At 44.9% G+C, this 17,871-nt stretch overlaps 1 protein-coding gene across 1 annotated transcript in view; it reads right to left on the minus strand.

Annotated features, from left to right (window-relative positions):
• C7H3orf20 (chromosome 7 C3orf20 homolog) overlaps positions 1-17,871 on the minus strand; it is a 52,881-nt gene that overhangs the window by 15,796 nt on the left and 19,214 nt on the right. Inside the window, exons 9-12 of the mRNA XM_054033333.1 lie at positions 15,866-15,989; positions 14,360-14,618; positions 12,908-13,220; positions 10,543-10,659 (exon numbers count right to left, since the gene is read on the minus strand). Of these exons, the coding sequence (XP_053889308.1) occupies positions 10,543-10,659; positions 12,908-13,220; positions 14,360-14,618; positions 15,866-15,989 (813 nt within the window). The remainder of the gene's footprint in view (positions 1-10,542; positions 10,660-12,907; positions 13,221-14,359; positions 14,619-15,865; positions 15,990-17,871) is intronic.

The following is a 17,871-nucleotide window of genomic DNA, read 5'->3' on the forward strand; positions in this document are numbered from 1 at the left end:
AGTGCAAAAATTAAGGGTTATTTACATTTTCTTTTGATCATTTGTTTCAGTCTGTGTGGGTTTATTAACCCCTTCCCCGGGAATTTAAGGCCAAATGAACACATATTCTCAAAATGATACCCACTGGAAATAGAATCATAGAATCATAGAATCATAGAATATCAGAGTTGGAAGGGACCTCAAGAGGTCATCTAGTCCAACCCCCTGCTCAAAGCAGGACCAATTCCCAGCTAAATTATCCCAGCCAGGGCTTTGTCAAGCCGGGCCTTAAAAACCTCCAAGGAAGGAGACTCCACCACCTCCCTAGGTAACGCATTCCAGTGTTTCACCACCCTCCTAGTGAAATAGTTTTTCCTGATATCCAACCTGGACCTCCCACACTGCAACTTGAGACCATTGCTCCTTGTTCTGTCATCTGCCACCACTGAGAACAGCCGAGCTCCATCCTCTTTGGAACCCCCCTTCAGGTAGTTGAAGGCTGCTATCAAATCCCCCCTCATTCTTCTCTTCTGGAGACTAAACAATCCCAGTTCTCTCAGCCTCTCCTCATAAGTCATGTGCTCCAGACCCCTAATCATTTTTGTTGCCCTCCGCTGGACTCTTTCCAATTTTTCCACATCCTTCTTGTAGTGTGGGGCCCAAAACTGGACACAGTATTCCAGATGAGGCCTCACCAATGTCGAATAAAGGGGAACGATCACGTTCCTCGATCTGCTGGCAATGCCCCTACTTATACAGCCCAAAATGCCGTTAGCCTTCTTGGCAACAAGAGCACACTGTTGACTCATATCCAGCTTCTCGTCCACTGTGACCCCTAGGTCCTTTTCAGCAGAACTGCTACCTAGCCATTCGGTCCCTAGTCTGTAGCAGTGCATGGGATTCTTCCGTCCTAAGTGCAGGACTCTGCACTTGTCCTTGTTGAACCTCATCAGGTTTTTTTCTGCCCAATCCTCTAATTTGTCTAGGTCCCTCTGTATCCGATCCCTACCCTCTAGTGTATCTACCACGCCTCCTAGTTTAGTGTCATCTGCAAACTTGCTGAGAGTGCAGTCCACACCATCCTCCAGATCATTAATAAAGATATTAAACAAAACCGGCCCCAGGACCGACCCTTGGGGCACTCCACTTGAAACCAGCTGCCAACTAGACATGGAGCCATTGATCACTACCCGTTGAGCCCGACGATCTAGCCAGCTTTCTATCCACTTTACAGTCCATTCATCCAGCCCATACTTCTTTAACTTGGTGGCAAGAATACTGTGGGAAACAGTATCAAAAGCTTTGCTAAAGTCAAGAAATAAGACATCCACTGCTTTCCCCTCATCCACAGAGCCAGTTATCTCATCATAGAAGGCAATTAGGTTAGTCAGGCACGACTTCCCCTTCGTGAATCCATGCTGACTGTTCCTGATCACTTCCCTGTCCTCTAAATGTTTCATAATTGATTCCTTGAGGACCTGCTCCATGATTTTTCCAGGGACATATAGCTGTGTTTTTCCTGGGTTGGGATGAAAACTGCAGCCAGCTGAAAAATAGGAAGATTTTTTGTGAAAACTTTTGCAAAAATGTATCAATTTAACTGGGGAGGGGGATCAAAATTTGAATGTTTTCAAGCATCTCTTGAAAAATGGGATGTATTTTTCACAAAAAAATATTCATGAACATTTCACCCTTTTTAATCAATGACAAGTTAACTCTGAAATGTAACTTGTTTCACTGCTGACCATTTTAACTTAAACCTCCAGGTAACTGGGGATTGTGGGCAACTGTTTTAGTAATGGGTACCTCTGCTTACAGTCCATGGTCTGATCCCTAGTTAGAAACCATTTGAATCCAGAGCTTCCTGGTTTTTCTACTCTAGCCCAGAAATCAGGCCAAACCTGGGCCCAGATTTGCAACTTTCTGCAAATCTGGGTTCTAAATTCTTGGGTAAAACCCAAGCTGAACCTCTGAGTCTGCTGAGATTCATCAGTCTCTACTACAGGGAGTCTTCTAGCCCTCTCTGCAGTTTCTTCATACCACTCCAGTGATGTATATGTGTCAAAAAGGGTTGAAATGGGCCTAGATGTCCCGATTTTATAGGGACAGTCCTGATATTTGGGGCTTTTTCTTATATATGTGCCAATTACCCCCCACCCCCTGTCCTGATTTTTTCACACTTGCTATCTGGTCACCCTAAATGGGCCTGTGGAAAATTCCCTCAGGAAGGGATGACATAGATAGTCCTACAGCACCACCTGTGCAACCCTGAGCACAAGGGGCTGGCTGGGTGCAGGAAGAGAGGAGTGTCTAGAGCAGGGGTAGGCAACCTATGACACGCGTGCCAAAGGCAGCGCGCGAGCTGATTTTCAGTGGCACTCACATTGCCCGGGTCCTGGCCACCGGTCCGAGGGGCTCTGCATTTTAATTTAATTTTAAATGAAGCTACTTAAACATTTTAAAACCTTATTTACTTTACATACAACAATAGTTTAGTTATATATTATAGACTTATAGAAAGACACCTTCTAAAAACGTTAAAATGTATGACTGGCACGCGAGCCCTTAAATTAGAGTGAATAATGAAGCCTCGGCACATCACTTCTGAAAGGTTGCCGACCCCTGGGCTAGAGTATGGAGTACTTCATTTGTTGTGGAATACAGAACCGCAGAGCGGTGGCTGACGGCACTGCCATCAGTTAGAGCAGCCTTAGGATCTGCTCTAACTTATACTGGGGGCCAAATCCCTATCCTCAAAGTAGCCTGGAATATCAGAGGTGCAAAGTTATCACAAAGCTACCTTTGCACCTCTCCTGGGCTCAGCCTCCTGCGAGGCACTGCACGGTCACGGGCCCTTCAACTTCCACTTTCTACTTACAGCAGGATACGTTCTGCAGCAGCTTTTGTGTAGTTCAGGATTTGCAATGAATAGATATATACCTGATCCATATAATATTATATATATATAGCCTTGACAGCCCTAGAAACTGTTCCCTGATTGGGGCAGTGCAGAAGAAGAAGCATTACAATTCAATACTGTGCATTCTTAATGGAGGAGAAGTGATTCAGTGGAACACAGCCCAGGGGGTAGCACAAATGAAGCAGTCACCCTGCTCCAGCTGTAGACCACCGTGGGGAGGAGATCTGGAATGAAGGTGGCAAAGACGGGTGGAGAAGTGAGATGGCAAGTGGATGTGGGGGACAACAGGTGTGGAGACCTGTAGGGTAGAGTGAGTCAGTGGATATGACATCAGAGCAGCAGGGTGGAGACTGAAGGAGCACAATGATTAGGCAGGGGGAACGGGGTGGAGTAGGAAGACGTGAAGTCAGAGCAATCAGGTGGAGGCAGGGAGTAGGTGGCAAAAGTGTGACCTATATGCAGGGCGTGACAAAAGTAGTGGAGTGAATGGGGAGGGGGGAGTAGAAGGATGAGAGATCAGGATGGTGGGGCACAGAATGCAGGGAGATATGGAACGTGCATGGGCAATTGTCAGTGGTGGTTACTGGATACCACATGCTCACTCTATTTGTACATCTGTGGGAGGAAGAAAAGGGTTGTTTCAAAGCTGAAGCTCACTGATTGCCTCACAAGTTAATTTCTCTTCTATTCAAAGTGCGGTGTGTGGGCAGCTGGCCTGAGTTCTGAATGCCAGCAGCTCCCTCTGGCGTTCTCCGATGAAGCTCTCTGAACTGTGAAGAGCAGCAGCAGAGGGTGTAGAAAGGCACTGAAAGCCAGCGCTGATGTTAGGATTCCTACCAGCACTTTCATATCTTCTCACAAAAGGAAAGCCAGAAGGGCTCCGTGTTTAGAAAACCAAAGAGATCGGGGATATAACTACAGTATCTGGAAAAGGAGCAGGTGTGTCTGAAACCAATATACCCATTTACTTGAAAAACTTTCAAGCTGAATTGCAGTGTTCCTATCCTGCCTACCCACACTTTACAATATTGGGTAGATGTTTCCATGTCCATTTGAACAAAGCTAATGTGCCACTCAATGTCTCCTGAGATAGTTATAGGCACATATCCGGATTTCTCCCTGTAGATCTACCCTCCGTGGAAAGAGATGGGAGACATAGGGGGGTTGGGAGTTGAAAAATCTTCCTCACTGCAGGGCGGTCTTTCTAAATTGGAATGAGTCTCAAAATGCTCAACTATTCTGCATCTCTGGCTGCTGTATACATCAACCCCTGGAGCACGGGGGACTGCAGGCACTGAGGGAATGCAGTAGTGTTGAATGAATTAGCTTATTACCTTGGGGCTTGAGCAACTCTGTTTAATTTGGCCTGTCCCAGGTGACCACCTGCAAGTTACAGATGGGTGAACATGCAGCATCCTGTCTGCTAAAAGGAGCAAGCCAACCAGAGTGCTTAATGTCCCCAATGTATGATCTACATTGGCTGCCCATCAGACCCTGCACAATGTTCAAGCGTCTGTTGCTTAGCTTCTAAGCCCTGGAAAGGGGAAGGACCATGTTATCCCAGGCACCATCTCCTTTTCCACTTTTAATTGCAACAACTGCGTTCCACAGGAATGTCATGGATGATAGAGTCCAGGTTCACCATCGCAGGAGCAACAGCAGGGCCTTGTTGTTGGAGGGCTCATAGCAAACAACCTAATTTTCACCAGGTATCAGGTTCAGCCCAACTCTTTGCATCTACAGGTCCCACAACAAATGGCAGCTAGTTTGGCAGACATTCAGTTGACAGCTGTCTTGAAGCAGCCCCAACAACAGTCTGGTAGCTTCAACAGGGGATGGAGGACCAGGCCTCCTGGATTCTATTCCTAGCTCATTCTGTGACATTGTGTGTGCTTCTGCCAGAAAGGACTTAGCAGGAAAAACAACTAACAGGAAGGTGGTAAGAAAAATAATCAAGATTCCCTAAAAAGCAACAGAGAGTCCTGTGGCACCTTTAAGACTAACAGATGTATTGGAGCATAAGCTTTCGTGGGTGAATACCCACTTCGTCATACACATGTAATGGAAATTTCCAGAGGCAGGTATAAATATGCCGGCAAGAATCAGTCTAGAATTAGATTCCCTAATTCATTTTATATGTTATGTGACAGTTCCTCAGTGGGTATAAAGCTGGGTAGCTCCATGTAAGTTAAAGAAGGCAATGAAGCTACACCAATGTACACCTGCTGAGGATCTGACCCTATCAATCTATTTACTCATAAGCCCCTTTCAGGGAGATACTTAATTTCCCAGCCCACCTGCAGGCAAAGCAACAGTTCAGTAAAATGACTGCAGCTATTAGATTTTTAAAAGTCCCTTCCTGTGGAGACATCATGATCTGAGGAGGGTTTGTCAGGTCTTTTGAAGCGGCCACACTCTTATTGTCCAGGCAGGACTGCATTCCTTACAAGTGTGTTGGCTATTAACAAGCAAAATTCCAGCACACCGTTTGTTCAGGAAATCTTCAGTGTAAGAATTCTTCTAAGTACGGGATAGTCACAATATGATAATAACACTATAGAATTGGTCACCTAAATTGCATGGGCCTGTTTCTACCCCCGACAGACATTTCAAGATGGCCACCTGAGCACTCCTATAGTGAACCTTCATGCAAACACACAGTCACACAGGTGTCAGCAGGTAAACCCTCTCTACCCCCAAATCTGTACTTGGGGCATTACCTGAATGCTTTTGCTGTGCACAAACAGAAAAAGAAATGGCTTGCAGGAGTGTTTGTGGGAAAGGGCTGTGCATGATGTGAAAGGGAACTTGATTTAGATGTCACCAAATTATTTACAAAAGACTCAGATAGGGTGACCAGACGTCCCGATTTTATCGGGACTGTCCCGATATTTCCTTCTTTGTCCCGCGTCCCGACCAATGTTCGGTCGGGACACTGGACAAAAAAGCAATTTTGCCCTCCGCTCTGGCGCTCACGCACCCCCCGACTCCACCCCCTCCTTCCCCCATTGGATCCCTCCATGGAGGGAGGAGGTTAGGAGGAGGGATGTGTGGAGGGGGGATGGAGTGAGGAGGGTCGGGCATCTACCAGGAGCGTGGGAGGGGAAGGGAAAGTTGCCGCGGCTGCCCGGGGCTAGCTGGGCATGGCCCGGGCTGCGTGCAGGCAGCAGCCGGGGCTGGCTCTGGCCCGGGTGGGCAGCGTGGACCGGGGGTGTGGGCCGCCGGAGACACGCGGCGAAGAGGGGCTGCGGGGGCGAGACTTGTCCCAGGCGGGGAGGCCGGCGGACAGGGGCGAGGGGCCAGCCGGGGTCCCCATAACCCATAAACTTCCCCGCCGTTGCCAGGGAGCCCCGCGCCTCTCCTGCTCGGCAGCGCTCCAGCGGCTCGCCCTGCCGGGAAGGAGCCGCTGGAGCGCAGCCGAGCGGGAGAGGGGCGGGGCTCCCTGCCGGCGGCAGGAAGTGCCGCATGTGCCCACGGCGGGCTGGGGGGCGGGAGGCTCTGCGGGGCTGGGAAAAGCCCTGGCTCCTGCCCGTTGCCCAGCCTGGAGCCCCGGGGAGCCCCTCAGGAGACCGGCCGCTGCTGTGGCTCGGCTGTGCCAGCCCCGGCCCCCTGCACGCCCGCGCCGCACTGCCCCTGGGGTCCCCGGCTCACATGCACCGCCGCTGCCCCGCGGCCAGCCCCAGACTTCTTTGCTTCCCAGCGCTTCTTATCGGTGTCCCCCCCCATGCCCTCTTTATCCCCAGCCCCTCTGCATCGGGGCCAGCTTTTGTCCTGGGGTGGGCAGCACGTGCGGCCGGCGCGGCTGGGGCCTGCTAATGCCCCCCACCCCTGCGAAACTGTTTTTTTTTTTTTTTGCTCCACTGCCATTTTTTTTGCTCCGCCCCCCCCCTACCCCCCCCCCCGCGTCCCGATATTTCATCCCTGTGATCTGGTCACCCTAGACTCAGAGCAGTGTTTGTTTGATCTCTGCTCCATCTTTCTTTGCTGTGGGCCTAGGCTGGAGAATTCTTCAAGTGATTAGCAAATTATTAAGCTCAGTGCTAATTACACGGGGGGTACAAGCAATGTTTAATTTATGCCAAGGGTTGCCAGGACTAAGCCCCGGCACCTCTGGGCTTGGCTGTTCATAGCCCCGGCACCTCTGGGCTTGCTGCGTCAGTTTTGAAAGTAAAAAAAAATTACTTGAGCCTTGGCACCTAATTGCTTGAGTCCCTACACCTCTTTCGTTACCCATTAAGCACTGGGTACAAGGGTCAGGAGGCCTACCCTCAAGGAGAACGAAGGAGATGTCAGGCAGTATCTGCATCTCAGGACCAAACTCATTTCTGCTTTTAATAACGCAGCAGAAAGATAGAAACTGCAAACGTCACAAAAGACAATTGCGTGGTTCCCATCACACTAGTACCTATTAGAGCACATGTCCACAAGCAGCCCCGTGCAAGAGGTTTGGTAAGGTGAAGCACCATTATCAGTCCGTAAGAGTCAGTCTCTCTGTGACTGTCATGGAAGAGGAAGGGGAATCAGGAAGGGTCATTTAGAGTGGAATGGCCAACGTCAACTTCATCTGCTCAAATACTCCTAGATAAAGAACTCCTCCCTGCTTTCTACTCCATCTCAGCATTAGCTCAGCTCAGTTATTCAGCACAGCACATGATACCCACCAATGCAGTTGCTGTCAAGAGGCATTTACACATTTTCAAATGGTGGCATTTGTCCAGGAAGAAAACCAGCCACCCAGACCAATTGACCTTTCCTAGACACTCCTCTCCCCTTTCCTGCCACCACCCACACAGGGCTTTTTAAATCCTCCCAAGGGATTTGGTGCATTTCATGGGGTCAGACACGGGCATGTGTGGGATCTGTTTACTGCTGTCAGCAAAGATAAAAGAAATTGTGGGGCAGGGACAAGGGTGTGGGAGCTGGACTTAGTGGCATGATGAGAATTGGTGCAATGTGTCACATGGAAGGGAGATTAAACAGGCATAGCAAGAGCTATTGAACATCTGCCTACTAAAGCACAATTGGAATAACTGGCATTTATTCAGCAGCTATCATTCCTGGCTATCAAAGCTCTTTACACAATGGCAAAATAATATTATTGTGTCCATTTTACAGATGGAGAAACTGAGGCACAGAGAAGTTAAGTGACTTGCCCAAAGACATACAGTGAGATGGTAGCAAAGCTGCAATGAGAAACCAGGTTGCCTGATTTTCATGCTGTTTTCTTGGCTCGGCTCAGTTTTTCTATATTTCTGTCTCCCCTAACCATCCCTAGTTTTCTTTTCAAAACTGTAATCCTCCCCCCTCCCTTGTGCTTTAAAGTTTTTCATGTCAGACAATGATCAAAATCTTATTTTAATAACTACACTTAAACAATTCTGTCATTAAAATTTCATCCTTCATCTAGGTCCTTACTTTGGAAAAACTTTGTGGTTACACAAATCAAAGTCCTTTCAAGCAAAACCATTTCATGAAGTTCAAATGCTTCTGCAATGACCTCTGTTTTGACCATAAAATCTTATTTGCCTGTACATCCAGACTGTATGTTAACAATAAGCTTAACTGTGTTGAGGAGGTCAGCCAATGGATTCTGGTTGCTAAAGGGAATGAATAATAGCCTTATAACCATTCTAATCCCTGGTCTTGTCTGTCCAATGAAACAAGAGTGTTACACTTCCACAGTCAGAGATTTACAAGACTGTAAAAGAGCCATTCTAGAACACAGTAGGGCATTCATTAAAAGGCTCTCTTATACAGTCTTATCTGACTTGGCGCCTCTTTCAGTGAACCCAAATAAAAACCTGTGCGAGCCAGGACTCCCAAGAAGGGAACTGTACTTCCATGTAAATGACCCTTCCCAAAGCAGTGGAATGTCGAGCCGTTCAATATCACAGTGTTTCTTCTGTACAAAACATGGGTCTTTGGCAAGTGAGTTCTAGTCCCAGCTCTGTCGCTGACTCAGTGTGCAATATGGGCAAAGCCCTTAATTTCTTCCTGCCTCTGTTTCCCAAGCTGCTAAATGGAGATGGTGCTTATTTCACAGGGCAGCTTGAGAGACTGGATTCATTGTAAATTGTGTGATCTTTGGATAGATGGTGCCATGTAACAGCAGAGACTGGGTGAGGCCAGGGTTTTGGCTGGATATTAGAGGGGGCTGGTGAAATTATTCACAGTCATCAGCTGATTAGGAATAGCCAACATACTAACACTGACTGGCACATTTTTGGAGTAGAACAGCTGAAGAGTCTATACTAACAGAAATTCATTGAGTGCTTAAATAGTGAAGGCAAAATCCTGAAGCCCTTATTTGGTTAAAACTCTCATTGACATGAACAAGAGATTTGACCCACAGGGATTATCTAGAATATCTGATGAATACTTATTTATTCGGTGAGGTAGCAGTTACTGGTAGTGTTGAGATGGCCATGTCTATTATTTGTAGGGTGTTTTAATCATAAGTGAGTGCTCTTTAGGGTTACTTATTTCACTTTTAGCATGTGCTTAAATGTTTAGGCTAGATGAGGGCTATAAAGGCACAAAATTACCCTGCAACAAAATTACCCTTGACCCTGCAACACTGGATGGGAGTTTTGCCGTTGGCTTCAGTGGGAGAAGAATCAGAGTGAGTATTTCACAATAAAATCCATTACTTAGGTGAGACAGGGCCACTTGTGGTCATTAAAAGCCCTTTAGGAACTTTTCATAATATAAGGATGCCAACCCCAGTGTCCTAGCCAAATTCCAGTGTGGGTGACATTCTGCCGCCCTAAATTGCTACTGCAGTTTCATCCAAATATGTTATTCTTCAGTTCCTATCCTAAAGTGTTCGGTGGTCTTGCTGGGCTGTGTAGTCTTGTTCTGGTGCAAACCACCACAGAAGTGGCTTCATTTCAGGGAGGGGTAAAGTGAGTCCCGACATAGATTGTTCGTCACTGTAGGTTTGTGCTCAGACCGCCTAGGACAAAAGGTGCTGGATGAAGTGAATAGCTATTGTATTGGTAAAAACAAAATAAGGAAGACTTCTACAGCCGAACAGGAATGTAACTGGTGACCGAACAGAAAAGTGCCTTCTGTTCTTCAATTGTAGACACTCTCCTGTCACACATTCACCTCCTGATTTGGTAATGCATATGGATAATGAAAGAAGACAAGATGTGCACTGGAGGAACATATACAGCATGGCCTTGGGTTCCTCTTAGAGGCATTGGATTCAGCCTTCTTGAAATTTTGGGGGAAATTCATGGTGTTGGCCCATCTTTATAAGATGGATTTGGACTGTGTGACATTAAATCTGAATCCACCCAAATGTGGGGAAGTTTGGATCAGGATCCATATCGAAATATTGCAGCTTTGGCCCATCTCAACTTTTTGTAAAGGAACTTCCCCCCGGCCTTAAACCACCATCCTTCCTAGGGTTAATGTGATTCATAGCCAACAAACAGATGTTTTAATGAGTCAGTGACTCTCTCTCCTTCAGCTCATGCTGGTACTCAGCCTCATTTACAATGGAGCTGGCTGGCAGGCAGCACTATGTATAATGTAGTCACCCATGAGTACCATACATCATAGAGACATAGTGTTCTGACTGAGTCACTGAGTCAAAGGTTCAGGGTCCTTCCAAACAGCAAAACTTCCAGACTTACCAGCACCATTCCCGGAGTGACAGCATGCTTCCGCACAAGCAGAGGTGGCAGGGGGGGCTTTCGTCTCATGACAGTGTCCATGTCATACCTCAGCAAGCGGTAAGGGTCACACCTGCACTAGAGATGGACAAACACATTCATTCTTTCCAGGTGACAGATGCACTAATGGAAGGGGCTAATACTACAGTGATGAGCACAGTATAAAAACTTGAATAGAATAAAATAGGTCTTTGGGAACTCTAGTGCGGGTCTCAGCTAAAAAATAAAGCTCTAGTGTTTGTTATTTTCATTTAAAAATGGACAGTGTTAGAATCACTGAAACTGACGATGGAAAAGAATGTAAGTGATTTTTGTCAGCCCCTCTCAATCCCACCGATGAAAAGGTATTGCTCCCTACTAGTATTTGTGAGGGACATAGCTGGTCTAGTTTTAGATGATACAAGTGACATAACACTAGTTAACAGGGGTCACCAAAATATTTTATCTGTGAAGGTTTCGATAGAAATGAGTTGCCGCACTGCATTTGTTGCAGCAGAAGAGGTTGACTTCTGTCTATTTTAGCAAAAACAACGAGGAATCCTTGTGGCACCTTAGAGACTAGCAAATTTATTTGGGCATAAGCTTTCGTGGGCTAAAACCCACGTCATCAGATGCATGGAGTGGAAAATACAGTAGAGAGGTATAAATACACAGCATATGAAAAGATGGGAGTTGCCTCTACTGTATTTTCCACTCCATGCATCTGATGAAGTGGGCTTTAGCCCACAAAAGCTTATGCCCAAATAAATTTGTTAGTCTCTAAGGTGCCACAAGGACTCCTTGTTGTTTTTGCTGATACAGACTAACACGGCTACCCCTCTGAAACCTGTCTATTTTAGGGTTTTCTACTGCTGCACATCACCATAGTATTTGAGCGCCTTCCATATAAAATCAATAGCAACAATCAGAGGCCTGACTGGACTTCCTGGAGTCTCTGGCACGTCTCCCTTTTCAAGGTAGGGGGAGGGGTTGGGAGTTTGATTTTTTGTGGGGGGAGTCAGGGTTTAGGAGTACAGTCTTATGAAATTACAGTCTAATTACTCTGCCACATTTGGGGCCAGATGCAAGGTTATTTTGGATCAGGCCCTTGAAACACTGCAGCAAAAGATATGTCATTTAGATAGCCTTAGCGGTACACAAAATGCTCTTTGATTGTATCATTTATTTCTTCTCACTGAGTGTGACACTTTGCCAGATAAGCTAAAGAATGTTGGGAGGTTCAGACTTGACACAGTCATGTATATACAGGACTGTAGCCTCTCATGTCACCATGTCTGGAATTCAAGCCAGCATTTAATGACTCCCGTTAAATCGTAGGACTGTGTGTAAAAATGGTTGGAAATACAATTCTCGAATCCTTACATATATGCTGGCTCTGAGATCTGACACTGCTATACCATTTCACTGTCACTGTCGAATGAAAACTTGCTTGGTTTTATTATTAATCCAGTCTGGAATGACATTCACCATAAAGTGTTAGCTCAGTAATTAATCTGATACTCTCATTTGAGTAGAACCTATCTTCTGAATACGTAGAATATGGATGTAGCAAAATCCTCAATATTTGAAATGGACTGAAGACAGATATACAGTTTGAGTTTCTCTCTCTAAGGGCTGATGCAGCTGGTTCTGAGACATCAGGAGTGACCCCTACTGAAATTAAGATAATTGCACTTGCAATTGTTTCTACTAGAACAGCAGCACATCCTGGTGGCTAGTTTGCAAAATGTGGCTGCAGCCATTATGAAGCTTAATCTTTTAATAGTAGCAATCAGAACGACGTCCTGTGTAGGTTAGACATCTCTTCCGCCTGGTCTCTGCATGTTATCACACCAGTGACATTCTGCAGCTCAGTGGTAAGCAAAAAGCCTCATATTTATCATTTCACGGGGAAATGACCAAGTAGTTTAGGGACAAATTTTATAACTTAACAGTGACTTAATGAACACGGAGTCTGAACTCCCCCACTCATTGCTAGTAATGGTTCCCCCCCAACCCAAGTCAAAGCTGGAGCACATTAGTGGACAGCATGAGAAAACTTGAACTGCTGCGTGTTGTAGTTGCTCCACAAAGAGTTCTTCCAGCTCAGATTCATAGAGTCCAAGGCCAGAAGGGGCCACTGTGACCATCCCGTCTGACTTCCTGCATAACACAGGCCATAGATCTTCCCCAAAATAATCCCCAAGACTGTCAGTCTAATACCATTCACTAGTGTCACTCACTCTGCATTTTATGTTTCTTGAAAAGCACTAGGCAGTCCCCCTTTGCTGTGGGTCACCTACATGCATTTCCTGTCCTCCAATCCTTAACCCCGACCACAATTTACCTGAATGCAAGGGGATGGGCGGCCATGCTGTTTTTCCATGTACAGGCTTTGTAACATCCACTCCAAGAAGGGAGAATAGGAAGCGTTTTGGGATGACACGACAAAGATCACCAGGATCTGATCGGACTTTCTGGGGGCTGAAATAAACTTGTCAAACTCCAAGTCGGTAACAAATGGAATTTTCACGACGCACTTGCAACCCAGACCAGCGTCCTGTTTTGATAGCAGCCTCCGGAGCACAATTGGGCAGTCAGCAATAGACGATGCCCAGGTCTTGGCAGGGCGTGCACCTGCAGCAGAAACGGTTTTAACTCTGCAAGGCATATGAAGTTCAGTTTAGATACATACATACCAGAAGGACATAATATACAGTAGATATTTATGTTATCTACTGTTATCTAAGAAAGTAGTTAAATACAGGTCACTTTGTTACCATGATTTCAGGCAGAGGCTCCAGTATGTCTAAGACATGGAAATCTGACCCTTTAAAAAGTTGAGTAGGCTCGCATGTAAAATAGAGAGAGGCTTTAAAAAAAACACACACCAAAAATACATTCAATTGAACCTCCAAAATTTTGCAGAAGGCTTTCAACCTGCATCCAGAGCCTGATTTTGCATCTTGGGGCATCTCAACTTAAAAAGCATCATATTACCTAACATCAAAGGAATGTGGCTCTTTGAGAGGCAGAAGATGCAAAACTTCTCTCCCACTAACACTTGTGTTCATTCAGGAATGTGTGGCAGAGGGGAAGAATCCTCCAACAGATGCAGACAAACCCTTGGAAACTAATACTAGGGCATCAGGTCATATTGAGCTGGTTCACTGTGGTTCACTGAGGCTTGATCCTACATGCTTTGAAGTCAGTGGTGAAGCTCCCATTGGTTCTACTGATGCAGGATCAGGGCCTATACCGCACTCTTTTGATGTCCCTTTACCAGTTCTTGTAGAACCAAAGCTTTATCTTACAGGAACATTCAATTTCTAGGGCTTGTGGTGGTGAAGATATTCTGACTCGGCAAACAAACTGGGCAACTGTTGTTAAATGCTTTCTGTAGGATGTGATCCTAAAACTCGCTTCGGTCTTCCTGTGTATAGAGATTTATGGGGATTTCATCTACCCACTGACATAAATGTACTATGCACTTAAGAATTCTAGCGGGAACTGCAGCAGGAATCAAGGAGCAGGTTGAAAAAGAAGGCAAGATGTAAAGGGCTGGTTCCTCAGCCAGTGTATGTCAGCAGAGTTCCATTGAACCCAGGAGAGCTATGCTATGATGAACACCAACTAAGGATCTGTCTCAAAGAATCCAGTTTAATCCTGCCAGTTGCCTGCTTACCTCATTTGCCACACAACCATTTCCTCTATGATCAAAATAAACTGTGAACCCAAAATTTCAGTGACACTGTGTCCTCTACGCAATCAGGAAGAGTGCGTGCATCTCCAAGCAAACCTTGGTGCAGGCTTTGGTTGGGTCACGGTATCCACGTGACTGGAAGGTTTCCTTTGATCCACGGGTCTGCGAGAAGGCTTGGGAGGAATCCTTTGGGCAATTGGTCTGCTAGGAGGTTTTTGAGGCCTTTTCGTTTCTGAAGCTATTAGAGCACGTTCTTCTTTCACTCTTTTAGCCCAGGCCTGAGATGGCGGTTCCTTCCTTTTAAATTTGACATACCTTGCTCCTTCTAGGATTGGATATTCTATAGGAATCATACCTGACAAATAAAAAACAACAGTTAAGGATGTGCTTGTTAGAGAATTTTCTTTAGCTCAAGTTGAAGGGGATAGTTTGGGCCTTTGGTTTGAAAGGCCCGTTTTACCCCTGCAGAAAACCATACGACTACAGTGACCTCTGAAATCTAAACAGCCCTGGAAGCACTATGCCTGCACTCCCTTCTTTCTGACAGGTTGTGCATGATTGGCCTTGCCCTGCACATATTGGATGTTCTTAATTCACTTTTTAAAATTAGTTCATGTTGTTCACTCAGCCTTGAGTTCCATGATAGTTTGATGAAGCAAAAATGGGATATGTTCACTTGGGACCGGAAGAGAACTTGAACAAGGTTCCCAAAGGTGAATGGGACACTGAGTGACTTGTTGATTCATGTACCTTCCCAAGTGTATGTAGGTATTCTGGAGTTACTTAGTTCACCTCTAACTTGTATAGCTTTATTCAAATTTTCTATTAGGTCTTCTAGTTCACTCCCTTGAAGTCTGCTGTTCAACATATCCATTAATATTTCAGTAGTAAATGACTTCAAATATTTTAATCAAAGTAACTTCAGCTCTGGTGCTGGTTGAAATTTTCTGGATGAAAAAAATAATTCCTTGAAAAATTCAGTGTCAATCGAATGTATTCACGAATTCAGGTCAAATCTGGATAATAGTTTTGGCTCCAAAAAATAAAAGTTATTCAAAAAAATCAAAACATTTTGATATGTTACATTTTGAAAATGTAACTTTTGGTTTTGAAACAATATTTGGTTAGAAATTTAACAGATTAAAAGAGGATAAAAACACACAAAAACAAAAACAAAAAACGGGGGGGGGGAATAATTTCAGGTCAAACAAAACATTTCATTTGACCCAAAATAAGATTTTTTCAGGTTTTTTGTTTCAGTAAAACCCCCCCAAAACATTTCCATTTGGGGTCAATCCAAGATGATTTTTCCCCCTGATTTGTTTGGTTCAGCCACTGAACCAGAAATCAATTATTTGCTCCACTCTATTCAGTACCCACATCATTCTTTCCCTTCAACGCATTCCTTTGAGCCCATTTCTTCCAGAAAGCCTTTCAGCAATTCTTTCTCCCAGCCTCTCCAGTACTTTGACCTTACATCATCATCCTTGCATTAATATGTGCCAGAGCTAAACTATAAGTCCCTTGGCAAAGACACCAGAACTTATTATACATATGTACAGGACTAATCACTTTGTTGGCATGCAGCACAAAATACTATACCTGAAGCTATCAAAATAGCATTGATAAATTGTTTCACTGTCTTCTGAAATCGCTTCTTAATCTCTTCCAAGGCTCTCTCCAGTTGTTGCTCCTTCTCCTCACTGTCACTTGCTTTTGCAAGTATCTTTAAAGAGTGAAAGGAGAAACCCAACCATTGTTAGTTAAGATTAGAATCAGGTTTCCAGCACTGCAAACTTTGAATGACATCACGACTGAGGGGAGGTTGGTGCAGTCCTGTTAGAGACCTGTTCAGTTGATAACAGTTTTACTTCCTAGCCATGACCCAAGGTCCTGTGTTCAAGTCTCACAGAAAGAGTGGATCTTTTACCCACATAACTGGTAGCCCATCCCAGGATGAGGAAGACTGGGTGATGATTTCACTTTCCCTCATCTTCTCTTTTAATCCCTGTCCTCTGATGATAATAGTTCATTATTAGGAAGCAGGAATATGATATCAGAGATAAATCACCTAATCACATCCCTCCTGTGTTATTCCTCTTTCCTTTCCTATCCAATGGAAATGTGACATCAAAAATAAGTTAGCCAAATAATCAACCTCCCTCTTTTCTCCAATGCCTTTGCATCTTGAAACCCTATGGATGGAAATGCCTTCAAATTCTTGCAGCTCTTTAAAATGTATAAACTAAATTTTTGATTCAGTTTTATTTTAGGGCCACAAACAGATAGAGAAAAATGTAGTTCGAAAGGCCACTCTCTCCTGCAGATTGGTTGAGAATGGTAGAAGGACTTTTCTGCACACAAGTGCAGACAGATAACTGATTACCATTAAACAACAGTGGTTCTCAAACTACGGTCCCAGAATCAAAAATAGTGCACAAAAGGAAACTTTCTGTGATGCAAGTGTTGGGAAAGTGGATGGAGAGGTAGACCCATAAGAAGGTCTCTCTCTATGGAGTGATCCAGAGGATTAAAAAAAAAAAAAAAAGAACCACAGCCACACATGACACCATTGCAAACCAAAGGTGAAGGAAATTGCATGGTCATAGATGCCATCTTCCATATGAGAGAGTCAGCGTAGAGTTTTTCTGACTATCCACAATAAATAAAAGATCTCTTGGTACTATTTGGAAAATAGAAGGGGGTAACTGGTATCACAGCCAAAATTCCCTCTCTCACTAAAGCAGATTCTGATGTCCAGTACTACATTTATATGGTTTTTAACCTAAGGCATTCCAAAGCTCTTTAGAATCTAGATATACAGGAAATGCAGCTATATCTACTATGAAACACTTTAGTTGTTTAACAACAGTCAGCAATATCACATGACACGTTAGGTCAGGAAGCACAGAAGAAAAACATCTCCAATTGAAACTGCAGGGGGAGTTTAGGAAGGCAAATCAGAATATGGCTGTCACCACGGCTAACAAAACCTGCTGATTTTACTTCTCATCTGAAAGACGATGACCTCAAACTCAAAAAAGAGTCATACAGAAAGTGGAAATTAGGTTAAATTACAAAGGATGAATATAAACTACAAGCATGTAGGAACAAAATTAGAAAGGCCAAGGGAAAAAACAAAACAAGATTAAACAACTAGCTGGGGATGTAAAGGATAACAAGAAAACATTTCACAAATACATGAGAAGCAAGAGGAAGACCAAAGACAGGGTACATCCATTCCTCAGCGAGGAGGGAAAAATAAATAACAGAAAACACTGCAGTGGCTGTAGTGTTAAATGACCTTTTTGTTTTAGTTTTCACCAAAAAGTTAGCAGTGACTGAACAACTAACATAGCAATCAGCGTAAAAGGGATAGGATCTGAGGCTAAAATAGGAAAAGAACAAGTTAAGTATCTTAGACAGGTTAGAGCAGGGGTCGGCAATGTTCGGCACATGGCTCGCCAGGGTAAGTACCCTGGCGGGCCGGGCCAGTTTTATTTACCTGCTGATGCGGTAGGTTCAGCCGATCGCGGCCCCCACTGGCCGCGGTTTGCCGTCCCGGGCCAATGGGGGCGGTGAGAAGCAGCGTGGGTGAGCGATGTGCT

This window comes from Malaclemys terrapin, chromosome 7, assembly GCF_027887155.1.
Source record: "Malaclemys terrapin pileata isolate rMalTer1 chromosome 7, rMalTer1.hap1, whole genome shotgun sequence".
Lineage (NCBI taxonomy): Eukaryota > Metazoa > Chordata > Testudines > Emydidae > Malaclemys > Malaclemys terrapin.